We start from the raw sequence: 13433 nt of genomic DNA on the forward strand, positions 1-13433 counted from the left end.
TATTAAAACTTTAAATCGGCCTTGCGGGACTATATCTTTGCTGACTCAGACAAATACGGTCGATGGTAACGTTGCCTCCAAAAGAAGGACATAGCACTTTTTGAATTAATAACTTACTTAATTATCTTTCAATATTCTGGCCTTGCGGGACTGTATCCCTGCTGACTCAGACCAATATGGCCGAGGGTAGCGTTGCCTCCAAATGAGAGACATGCCACTATAACATAGATAATTTCTTAAAAAACTCAAAGTGCGGAAATTATCTAATGGTACATTAAAGAAGAGTCAGAAACAAGTGATTTTATATTGTCTTTTGTTTTCTTGTAATATTTTAGTTTTCTTTCTAGTTTTTATTTACTAAATATATTTTTTCTCAAAAATTTAGTTAGATTAGACGTTGATAATATTCAGGTATTAAAATCTTTTGTGTCCTTGGACGACCTCGGTATATCATACTATCACTATACTACGCCAAGGATGGTTGTACTTGCCCTAACGTGTTATATCGGCTTTTATAAATTTAAAGCTTGATAAACGAGTAAAAGTGCTTAAAAATATACTAAATTATACCACACTCGCACCACGTCAGTCTACGTCTACTACTGATGTTACTAGTTCCCGATTGCAACTCCAATCCTTCTTTTACTCCTGCCCTCCGCCAACAGACACACTTGCTGGCAATGGAGGATTCCCTGGTTCGAGCCCTAGGCTCTAATACCAATGTTTGTTCAGGTCCCACTCAATTCACACACAAAAAACTCACAAAGTTACGGATATATGTGAAAGTAAATTCGTAGGAAATAGAATTGATGATTATTCAATAAGAAAAGGTACATTATAAATGAAAAATACTAGGCCTGTAAACGAACTGAACGTTCATGAACTGTTCTTGAACTTGTTCGGCGGGAAGTTCGTTTATGTTCGTTTATTTAATAAATATACAAACACGAACAAAAAATCTTGTTCATTTAATTATATGAACGAACATGAACACACCTTGTGTTCGTTCATTTATTTTCGGGAACGTTCTTTTATATTCGTCCATTTATGTTCGTGAACATTCGTTTATTTACGTTGGTTTAAATTTTAGTAAATACGTAAATAGTTATGTTTATATAAATATTAGGTTTTTATCTATTTATATAAATATAACTAATTAGTAATTGAGTTTTCTAATAATAAAAAAATGAAATTTTAAAATTTTTCTTAGATCATAATTGATCACTTACTTAATATTAATATATAAAAACTACTTAATTTTAGTATCTATGAATCCTAATTTAGATGTGTTTTCGGAAGAAATGTAATATATTAGACTTGTTTGTTTGACTTCATTAATGTTAAATTGTGTTTGTTTATATTTGTTCAATTACGTTCATTTGTGTTCGTTTATGTTTATTCAAATATGATCAGTTAGATTTTTTTGTTTAAAAAAAATATGTTCAATTAGCTTTTTTTGTTTAAAATATGTTCAATTAGATTTTTTTTGTTTATCTTCGTTTGTGTTCGTTTATTTTCGTGAACTATTTGTTTAGTCTTTAAACGAACGAAGAACACGAACATGCCCAATTTCTTAATAAACAAACACGAAGAAAAAAATGTGTTTGATTATATGTTCGTATTGTTGTTTGTGTTCGTTCAGTTCGTTTATTGGCCTAAAAATTACTACTCCTATTTACATAAAATACTAGCACATCAAGAACTAGAGGCATTCAACGTAATTCCATATATTTAGCCACCACGTCAACCTCCATTCTCAACCACGTGTATGATATTGTTGCGGCTAATTCGGTTAACCAAGACTGAGACAACCAACTCTTTAATTATTCCATAACCCATTTATCTAGTGACACGTAACCGGCTTACCCAAAATGGACCTGTGAGCCGAGTGACCCGTAAATAAACCCGATTAACACAACAAGTGACACTCTTTGTGTAATAGTGTATGGAAAAGTTTGAATGGTAATGTCGAGAATTTTCTACGTAGTAGTGAAATATTTTTGATTGATTTTATTAAAATCAAGTGAAGTGAATAAGGTATCAAACAATGAATTATGTCTCGTTCAGTGTAATGCTGATAACCCTACCAAAACTGGACTATATAACAACTAAAGCCTTTCATTAGTTGTGTTCTAGAATTTCATTTGACGAAGGAAAAGAAAGCACTTGGAGAGATTTGAAAAAAAAAAGTCATGTTTCAAAGTTTTTTTAAGGATTTAAATGCAGGGAAATAAAGGATAACTTAAGTAATTTTCCATCATTTTAAATCATTCAAATTAAAGAGATTTAGAAGGAAAACATTTTTAACACCTAAAATCTTTAGTTTTCTTTTCATTTCTCTCTCCAAAACTGTTGATACATTTTGTGTGGACGCGGCACGTTCGGTTCGACATTTTTACGGAATGAAGACCAAGTCGGATATCCTCCTATCCTACTTGGGTCCGACAAGTTTGTCTTGTTTGTAATGTAATGTATAAATGAACAATGCATGTTGCATACTTGGTCTATGTCTGTTTGTGTGTTTATATCGGTTTGCAGCATATCCTGTTTGGCAGCCCTCGACGAAACTCCCAAGTTTTATCGAGCTATTGTATGGCGAAACTCCCAAGTTTCATCTAAGTTTCACCATGATGAAACTCACTAGTGATGAAACTCTAAGTTTCACCATTATGAAACTTCCTTGTGATGAAACTCTAAGTTTCACCATGCTAAGTGACGAACCCTTTAGTTTCGTCGAGCACAGTATTTCATCAAGAGTTTCATCGATAAGTGTTTCTCCAAGAGTTTCGCCAAAGTTCTCCTAGTGTCGTCGATTAGTGTTTCTTCACCTGGAGTTTCGTCAAAACTTGCCAATTTTTTTTAACAGAGGCTTTGTAAAACTTATTTAACAGTGTGTTTTCAAGTGTGTGACCAGGTACTTCCTTTCATACATCAATCATGAGTTGTACAAGTCCATGGGATTGGAGCATGGATCCAAGACCAGGTGAAGATCAGACATCCGCAGCCGTTTGGTTAAGGAACGTCATGCCTCAACAATCTATTAGTGCAAATCAATGGGCATTGGTGACGAATCAGAATCAAAGCATTCAAAATCTGTTGATAAGTGAGAGCGAAACGGGTAGCAACAACCGCCCACCAAAGCTGAATCATATGAATGAATATCCAACTTGGAAAGATCGTTTCCACACATATGTTCTAGGGCAAAACACCAAGTTATGGACATGCTTCATTACGCCATATAACACTGCTCTAGAAGAAGCAGGATCAAATGCGACAACTTTCAATAATATGCAAGAAGCCGACAAAAAGGCATATGATCTGGAGAAGAAGGCGTTTGCTATTCTTACACAAGCACTCCACAAAGACATCTATCATCAATTCGGCTATTGTACCAGCACGAAAGCCTTATGGGATGCCTTGGTGGCAAGAAGAGAAGGGAATGCGGCTACAAGAAAGACACGACATGATCTGTTAAAGAAGGAATTTGAATCATTTCAATTCATGGACAACGAAACACTAAATGATATGACAACTCGTTTTTATCATTTAATTAGTGAAATGTATTCTTATGGTGTACTTGCAACTCAACAGGAAATGGTTGCTAGGTTTGCTGATGCTCTACCCCCGAAATGGAGTTCTTTTATTGAATTGCATACGGGTAGTCTAGATACTGTCAGTATCTATGAATTCATTCAGAAGTTGGAGCACAAGAATGATGAAGAAATCCGAAAAGCTAAACGAATTCCTGTTCCTCAAAATACTGAAATGTACCTCGCAGGTTTTAACTCTTTAGCTAGTTCCAGTTCCAGTTCAGCTCAGCAACCAAAACTATAAACGGCGTTTGTGTCCAATACAAGCTCGTTTCCCTTTCCACAGTCAGCTCCTCCACCGGTTTTCGATCCGAGTGCTTATCAACTGCCAGCGCATATGATTGCTCAAGCTCATGCTTTTTCAAAACCTCAATTTGATCCAAGTGCCTATATTCTAACACCGTCACAAGCCCAATCACAACATCAATAAGCTAATTATAGTAACACCTTTCATCCTCAAAACCCTAACACCGTCAAAGTTGATACTTCTAATCTTTCAAAAGTCAGTGTAGAAGTTGCAAAGGAACATATGGAACTTCTCAACACAATGTTCAGTGCCTACTGTGGATTGGTTGCAAGTAAAATTGGAAACATTAATTTGACCAATGAAGATTATCAACAGATAGACCGTGATGAAATGGAGTTAATGAACATCAAGTGGGCGTTTGCTAGTGCTATTAGAAGGGCCGATGATTTTATGAAACAAACCAGACGAACTACCTTGGAAAGAAAAAAAGATACGAAGTACGGTTTCGCTAAGGATGCGGTAACGTGTTTTAATTGCGGCGAAAAGGATGCGGTAACGTGTTTTAATTACTCGACCGAGCAAACAAGGCAACCAAAATCCCTTCCGAAGTCAGACAAGTACTTCCAACACAAGTCAAGGTAACCGTGAAAGAGGGATAGTAGCTGTGAACAACACCACCAACCGAGACCAGTCTGGGCCATCAAACACCAATTGGGCTCTAGTCGTTCAAGCTGATGAAGGATGTAACTGGTCAGTACAGTTTGGAGATGGTGATCAAAGAAGAGTTTTCTGAAAGTGATGATAGCTCGGGTTATAGCGGGAGTTCAGATGAAGAAAGCTCAAATGCGGGAGGTTATAATTCTGATGTTGATGATTTAGTGAAGGAAGCTCAGGAGTTAAAGTGTTAGAAATCTATTCTGATCAAGAAGGCTGTTGTCGCAACAAAGGAAATGGAGAAGTTCTTCTCTGAAGATGGATCTTTTTCTTATCAGACTGCCTTTATGGCAAATGTCTCAGCCTCGTCAAGTTAGGTAAATTCCGACACTCCTACTCCTAGTGTATGTAATATGTGTGCAGATTTGAAAGTGGAATCCGAAAAGGTCCATAGTCACAATCAAAGTTTAGTTATTGAGCTGTCTAAATGCAAAGAGGCAAACATGGCTTTAGCTTGAAATGAAAAGGATTTCAAAGAAGTAATCAAAACTTTTAAGAAAAGTGTTTCCAAATTGACAAAAACTGTTTTTAACAAACAAATTGGTATTAACAACTACATTAATATCATTGAAGAAACAAAGAAAGAGCTAGCCGTGGCAAAATGCGAGCATGATGTAATCAAGCTCAAATTGGAGAGTTATTCTAACTCCCGATATGTGCTTGATCACATCATAGAAGCTCAACAGCTGAAAGGGAACAAGAAAGGCGTTGGGTATAAGGCGTGTCCGCCCCCTTTGAGACACAACTATACCAAAATGCCCGATGAAGAGGATATACCTCGGTTTGAACCTAGTTTGCCTCTTGATTATGAGGAAGTTACTACAGGATTAGGGTTCAAACCGGACAGTTCCTCGAGTGACTCACTGTAGAAACAGGAAATTCAGCATCGATAAATCAAAGTCCTCCAATCGTCGAGGACTATGATTCGTCTGATGATGAATCAGATGTGAGTGATCAGGATACATCACTTGATAAGATGAAAGGAGTAGAAATTCCAATTGAGAATCATATTCTGTGTGATCCTTCTACTCCTACTGTGCAACCTGTTGCCAAGCAAGTGATAGATCCTGTCAAGGATGTCAAGGAAATCAAGGAATCTATGTCTGCCATTAAGAGTAATAAAGTTTTGTATACTTTGGTCGGTGATACTAAAATATATTCAGATAAAGATTTTCCAATTAAAAACGTTAATTCATCTTTGATTGATAAAGTTTTTGCAGATAACACAAGTAACTTTTTGGGAAAGACGATCCCGGGAGTTGTTGTGACTCAATGTGATCCTATTCCAAAATCTGAGGTTAGAAAACAGTTTGGAAATCAAAAACAACCGACAAAGCAACAACCTATTGCTTCTAAGGGTAAACAACCAGAAAGGCGAGCTCAAAAGCCTAACGTTTCTCGATCAAAATTTGAAACAAAAGGAGCTCGTTACCAGAAGAAAGGCAGTAATGTCAAATTTGTAGCATTGATGGACACTGATAAAATTGAGAGTTTTGAAAACAAATCAAACATCGATTTTGTCCAACAAGTCAAGATCTTAAAACGTAACAGTCAAAACAATTACACTCAACATACAAACGGGTGTGATGAAAGGCAAGTATCTCAGGTTCTACAGGTTCAGCATCTGTTTGTCGATTAGATTCTCCTAAGTTTGTTGAAAGGAGAACGTGTTTTAAGTGTGGGGAGTTTGGACATATCATTAAAAATTGTACAAACACTCCCAAAGAGAAATTTATTGAGAAAGCTCCACCTGAAAAGGTTCACCCACAACGTCTTCATGTTTCACCAAAACATGTAAAAGAACTGTTAAAGAACGAGAAACTAAACAACGACGTCAAAATGTCAAGGCAGTTGAAAAGGCTTTAAAATCTGAAGTCAAATCTATTAAAAGGGAACCAAGTTCATCACAAAATTTAAAACCAGGAATTTCAAAATCTTTTCATAAGAATCAACTGGTAAACAAAAACAAACTTGGAAAGCTAAAACAGGTGAAAGTTCAGGGGGAGGTGCTGTGTTTGAAAATCATCAGGAAATCGAGATCACTTTTCGTGATGCTCAGGGACGACCCAAGACCACTAAGGCTTGGGTCCCCATCCTGAACTGATCTGTGAATGAGTGTGCAGAATGTTCCAGGAGGAACTATTGATAATCTTAGGATTGTTGATAGTGGGGGGCCATGCACAAAATTGGTGACATGCGGCTCCGAAACATCATCATATCTAGGAGTTGTTGCCTTGATGGAGAGAGAAAAAAAAAGGAAGAATATGATGGTGAAAAAATGTCTGATGAAAGAAATTGAGAGCTTTGACAAAATGAAAATCATTCCAAAGTTTGATTGCAAAAGGCTTTAATCAGGTCCCTAGGATAGATTCAATCAAAACGTGCGCCCCTGCAGCACGTCTGAAGTTCAAAATCAACAAGATGAACGTGCAGTGTACATTTCTCCATGGTGTGATCAAAGAAAATGTGTTTGTTGAACAAACCAACCAGGTGTGTGGATGCCTTGGCGTGGATTGAACAACCGCACACTACTTCTTAAAGAGAAAAACAAAAGACCTTCGCTGGTGCAATGTGGAAGACCAGCCGGACTGGAGGTTTCTGATCTTGTTGCTGTGAAGAGTTTTTTTTTTTTCTCGGATTAAGTGAAGTAGCTGCATAATCGTGCTTGAAGTCTACACCGGGTGGATATCCAGTTTGGGAGAGCACTCAGATTCCTTGCAACGCACGAAGCAGTTGCAGGACACGGTTTTGAATTTCTAATCTCTCCTATACTTGACGATCTTTAAGCTGCTTTATGAATTATATCATCTCGTACAGCACTCTTTGACCTGGCACGTTGAACTCGAATATTACCTCACACATGATTGTTTCACTATGAAACTCGTCAATGTTGTCATGGTCCACACCGATTACCAATGTGCCAACTGATTTTTCCAAAATTCGATAAATCAATTCTGATTAAAGTTAATTTTGGTAAACGGCATTGAGGTAAAACATGAGTTAACCGACATCGGGAAATCGTTTTTGTAAATATTTTCTTAAAAACTTTGTGTTTTTAAAATTTATCATAGTTTGTTGATTTTAGGGGGAGTAAATCCAAATTTGAAAAATACAAAAACATCGAAATATTTCAAAAACACAAAAACAGTAGAAAATCAAAATTGAGTTTCCTGGCGAGAATAAGAGAAAATGATAGTAAATCAGTGGTATGTCGAAACCTCTTCGAACTAAACTTAAAATGAAAAACGATAAGCAGCTCTATATAAGATGTATCGGTAGGCTCACAATCATCTTAAAGTGTGCAGGGTGATATAAACTTAAATCGACTAAAGACCAGGTGGGAACCATTCATTGGCATATGGTCTTGGTACCGAAATTTCGTTTGAGAGATTGCCGAGGTTCTGAGATATTCGGTCTTTATGTTGTCTTATAATCTGTGTATCATGGTTGTATCTTTTACCGAAAAATAACGGAGACGAAGTCTAGATCTTCCATGATACTATACATACGTGTACATACTGCATTCAACCTCAATAAGTGATCAACAATCACATGTCCAATCAAAATAAGTGATAAAATATCACATTTATCCGGGAGTCAAGTTCGTCTCTTTGCTATACGATGTACTGACCTGTTCACGGACTTGCTCCTGTGCCCTCATGTTGCTCCTATGCCCTCATGCATATGAAAATCAAGTTCCTCATCAATAAGTGATTCTATCACATAGGGCTTCTTTTCAATTCAAAGTAAGTGAGTATCTCACATTCTTTTATACGGTCAAATAGATGATAAACGGTATACTCACCGGTAAGATGAACTCTCATGCATACCTTGATACGGGAATGTGTCGTGTGTGGATGAACACCAGTCGGTAAGTATAAATCATACCTTAACGTATCCCCTAATCATGATTACATCTAATAAGTTGAGCTTATGTGGACAACAATACCGATAATCATTATACAATGCTTATTTAAATGTTAACTAATTGAACAACAAAAGCGTTTTGGCGTGAGCGTACACTGATATGATTCTCTTGCCCTCGAAACTCGCAAAAAGAATGTCTGTGAACATTTATTTACTGCTTTCAGTTTTTGCATCTTTGTATATATTTATTTATTGCTTTCCGTCTTTACATTTGAAAAATGAAAAATACCAAAAAGATTTTAGGTGTGTTTTAATCTAAACTTTATAAAAGCCAAAAAGATTTTGCTTCTAGTTTATTTTTGATTGACCGATGTTGGAACTCGAGTCTATCCTACCCAAAATCCTGATTTTAAAGCCAGAAAACAATTGCACCTTCATAAACTGTCGAAGTTAACAAGTTTTGAAAGTTAAAGGATTAAAATTGATCAATTTTTAAACTTTCAAACTGTTGCCGGTCGGTGTTTGATTGAGATTTGATCTCATATGTGTCATTTGTTTATTTTGTCTAAATTCCAGGCGGTTGTTCTCATTACGTGTTTAGCTTTCTTGTATGTGCAAATATGACATCAGAATCAGCTAAAGGCGAAGAGAACGTGTCAGATGACAAGCCGTAAAGTGAAGACACGACGTTGATGCAATCAAAGGATAAAGATGGTCGAGTTGCCGCTGGCCCTTCATCAACACCACAAGGATCTAGAGATTCGAAGATCAAAAGATTCATGAGTATAACTCAATGGAGAGTTTATTTTAAAGGGGAGTTTATTAACGCACTTCCTAAATGAAATGGGGAGTTTGTTGATACACTTTCTACTTACGACGCATGAAGACCTTTGAAGATCCTCCGACATAAAAGACATGGAAGACGAACCATCACAGCAGCGTCCAAGGGGGAGTTTGTTGATACATTTTGTGTGGACGCGGCACGTTCGGTTCGACATTTTTACGGAATGAAGACCAAGTCGGATATCCTCCTATCCTACTTGGGTCCAACAAGTTCGTCTCGTTTGTAATGTAATGTATAAATGAACAATGCATGTTGCATACTTGGTCTATGTCTGTTTGTGTGTTTATATCAGTTTGCAGCATATCTTGTTTGGCAGCCCTCGACGAAACTCTAAGTTTCGTCGAGCTGTTGTATGGCGAAACTCCCAAGTTTCATCTTAATTTCACCATGATGAAACTCCCTTGTGATGAAACTCTAAGTTTCACCATGATGAAACTTCCTTGTGATGAAACTCTAAGTTTCACCATGCTAAGTGACGAAACTCTAGGAGTTCGTCAACCTTTGAAGTTTCGTCTGCCCCCTTTCAAGTTTCGTCATATCTTGTGTCATGCTGCCTATATAAACACCTCATAGTTTCACACTGAAACCATGAGAGCATAACCTGTCTGGAAGCTTAGTGTCAAACTGTGTGTGTATCTGTTTGAACATTGTTCTCATCCACTTTAATCAATTGATTGTGTTTCATTGGTTACCTTGTGTTGTTTATATCTGTGTTTGGTTTTGCATAGTCACGGGGATTCCGCACTCGTGACCGTGTTTGTGATAAACAAGGATTTGGTTTCGTTATTCGATCCTCCGAGAATCGGGACCTACAAAAACTCCAAAATACCATATTTAATTAAATCTTTTATTTCCACTCATTTTATTTTCTCTCCCTAATTCTATTTTTTTTTTTTAGTTTCTCTCCTTAATTCATCCTTAAAGTAAACATTTAAATAACCATAGTAATTTCATAAATCACATGCATTTCATAAATCACATGCATGATCCTCTGATTCTTATTATTTGGTTAAAAGGGTAGGAAACACAAACCATTAGGTAAAATACAAATTTAAGTTTATAGGCCTAAAAAATACTACTCCTATTTATATATATAAATACATAGCACTAGGGGTGTTTAGAATTCGTTTCGATTCGAAAAATTCAAAATTCGATTAAATTCGACTCGATTATCAAGAATTTGTTTCGATTATCAGAATTCGAATTCGATTCAATTAGAGTCAAGTAAATCAAATACGAACTGAATACGAATTTATACTTTCAAATTCAATTCGATTTGAAATTCGAATAATAGTTATACATTTTGTTTATTATTTTTATATATAATACATATATAACTTTTATTGGGCTATATTATAAATTATTTTCAAAATTTATTTCAATATTAAAAATACCCATTACCAAACCCACTATATGGCCCATAACTAAAACTTAAGTGGTAAATCTATCAATAGATTTCTAACCCTAAAAATATTAAGTTGTAGTGGTTATTCCTGAATTCTTGTTTTGAATGGTAGACTTATGATTCTTTATTTGGAAATTTTTAATGTGATATCGTGTTTTATGGCTGTTTTAAAATTTATGTTTCATTTTAATAGCTTTTTATATGTTTTAAAAGAAACGTAATCAAATCGAATTTTTTCGAATTCGATTCGAATTTGAGTTTTTAATCGAATACGAATTGGGTTATTTATTCGAATACGAATTCGAATCGAAATGGGTAGGTTTTAATCGAATACGAATCGAATTCGAACTCAAGGAAAAATTAAATTTATTCGAATAATTCGATTCGAATAATTCGAAAATTCGATATTTGATTCGATAAACACCCTACATAGCATATCAAGAACTACAACGTAATTCTATACATTTAGCCACCAGGTCAACCTCCATTCTCAACCACGTGTACGATATTGTTGCGGCTAATTCAGTTGACCAAGACTGAGACAACAAAGTCTTTAGTTATTCCATAACCCATGTATCTATTGACACGTAACCGGCTTACCCGAATTGGACTTGCGAGCCGAGTGACCCGTAAATGAACCCGATTAACCTAGCAAGTGATACTCTCTGTGTAATAGTGTATGGAAAAGTTTGAATGGTAATGTGGAGAATTTTCTACGTAGTAGTGAAATGTTTTTGATTGATTTTATTAAATTCTATAACTCTACGAAATTCTCATAAGTGGACTATATAACAAATAAAACCTTTTGTAGATATATAACAGGGTATATGGAAAACATGAATATTTCATTAGTTGTGTCCTAAAGTTTCATTTAACGAAGGAAATGAAAGGATTTGGAGAGATTTAAAAAAAAAGTCGTTTTTTTAAGGAATGAAATGCCGAGAAATGAAGGATAACCTAAGTAATTTTCCTTCATTTTAAATCCTTCAAATTAAAGAGATTTAGAAGGAAAACATTTTTAACACATAAAAGCTTTAGTTTTCTTTTCATTTCTCTCTCCAAAACTCGGAAAACCATATTTAATTAAATCTTTTATTTTCACTCATTTTCTTTTCTCTCTTAACTCATTTTCTTCCTTTTTTTTCAGTTTCTCTCCTTAATTCATCACTAAAGTAAACATTTAAATAACCATAGTAATTTCAAACATCACATGCATGATCCTCTGTATCTTGTTATTTGGTTACATGGGTAGGAAACACAAACCATTACATTTAGTCACACACCTTTTGGTAAAAATACAAATTTAAGTTTAGAACATCACCAAATGAAGCCATGATGGTCTACTCATCTATCATTTTCATATTATTAAGGGGAGTGTTGAGAACTTGAAACTCACAATACTTGCAACTTGATGGTGTAACATAGGCCTTACCTAAATGTTGATGGTCATTTCGATCAGTGGTGATCGGCTTCAGATACTTACGTGAGATTACAACAGAATTAATGACATCATCATCTGGGTGGAAAATTGAGAGAACATCGAACCCTTGAAGAACTTGAGGGTCCACCACCGGGTAGAGAAAAGCACGGGCACCATGGGCGCTCCGTAGCATGAGGATGGCACCAGGGGCCATGTACTTTGCCAAATGTTCAATAACTTTAGCTTTTTGATCAATATCCATCCCCACAAGTGCAGCCAAGAAAAGCACATCATACTGTTTCAACTCATCAGTCACATCCATAATATCGGCAGTGTGGAAGACCATTCTTTTAGACAAGTCCTCATCAGATTTAACCAGACAAGAGGCCATTGAATTCGCCATCGGGTCAATGTCATAGTTGTGAAAAGTTGTATCCTTCATATGGTAAGAGGCCATGACAATTGAGGTAAGAGGTAAGGGACCAGATCCCACAAATGCGACTTGCTTGGGGGCTTGTGCTGTTGTCGAATAGTGTTGATTGAGAATGTTGTATTCAAGAAGGCTAAGCTTGAGGTAATTCGAGTAGTAAGGAAATATATTGAGGTGATGAAGAGGATTTTTTAAAGAGCCAATAATAGTGGAGAAGTGAGCTTCAAGATGGCCTTCAGCCTCACCACAAAGTCTAATGAGCTTAGACCTAATATCCTGAATATTGGCTGGCAAAGTGGCTAGGTTGATGGAAGAGTGTGGGATGCATGTATGGACAAGTTCAGTGAAGAGGTTGTCGACATCTTTAGAGGGTTTGAGTGATTCAAGTTTTGAAAGCTTATCATAAATTTCACATACTTTCATCACTAATATGATATTTCCTTGGATTGATTCCATGTCTAAGAAACAGTTATAAGATTTCAAGGACTTTTAGTACCTCAGAAAACTAAATGTGTATGTGTAGAATTGAGAAGGGCTTCTGCATGTTATATATAGCACTTGTTGGCTGGCACACACCACTAAAGAAGGGGTGAATCTTGCTTGTTTTTAATCGGACAACAGCGAATACTTAAACAATTCAAAGATAGTAAATTATTCTTAGACCAAGTGCACATGCATATCAAACTTGGAAAACTAATAAGAATCAAATGAAACATTTATCGTGCCGCACTAGTACGTTTTCTGTAATATATATGCTTCAGAAAGTTCCATGTAGTCATTGTTGAATATAATTATCCATTCTCACGTACCACATCATAGAGACTTATTTACTATTTTATATAATTTGACGGCTAATAGATACTCTAATCCTTATGCTTTCACATTCTCTTGTTCACACCAACTACATATGCATAAT

At 35.9% G+C, this 13433-nt stretch overlaps 1 protein-coding gene across 1 annotated transcript; it reads right to left on the minus strand.

The window, feature by feature from the left end:
- Positions 1–11835: 11835 nt before the first annotated feature.
- Positions 11836–13034, minus strand: LOC110890233 (nicotianamine synthase). The gene has a single exon (XM_022137827.2). The coding sequence runs from the start codon at positions 12971–12973 to the stop codon at positions 12008–12010; it is 966 nt and encodes a 321-aa protein (XP_021993519.1). The 5' UTR covers positions 12974–13034; the 3' UTR covers positions 11836–12007.
- Positions 13035–13433: the final 399 nt, after the last annotated feature.

This window comes from Helianthus annuus, chromosome 11, assembly GCF_002127325.2.
Source record: "Helianthus annuus cultivar XRQ/B chromosome 11, HanXRQr2.0-SUNRISE, whole genome shotgun sequence".
Classification (NCBI taxonomy): domain Eukaryota; kingdom Viridiplantae; phylum Streptophyta; class Magnoliopsida; order Asterales; family Asteraceae; genus Helianthus; species Helianthus annuus.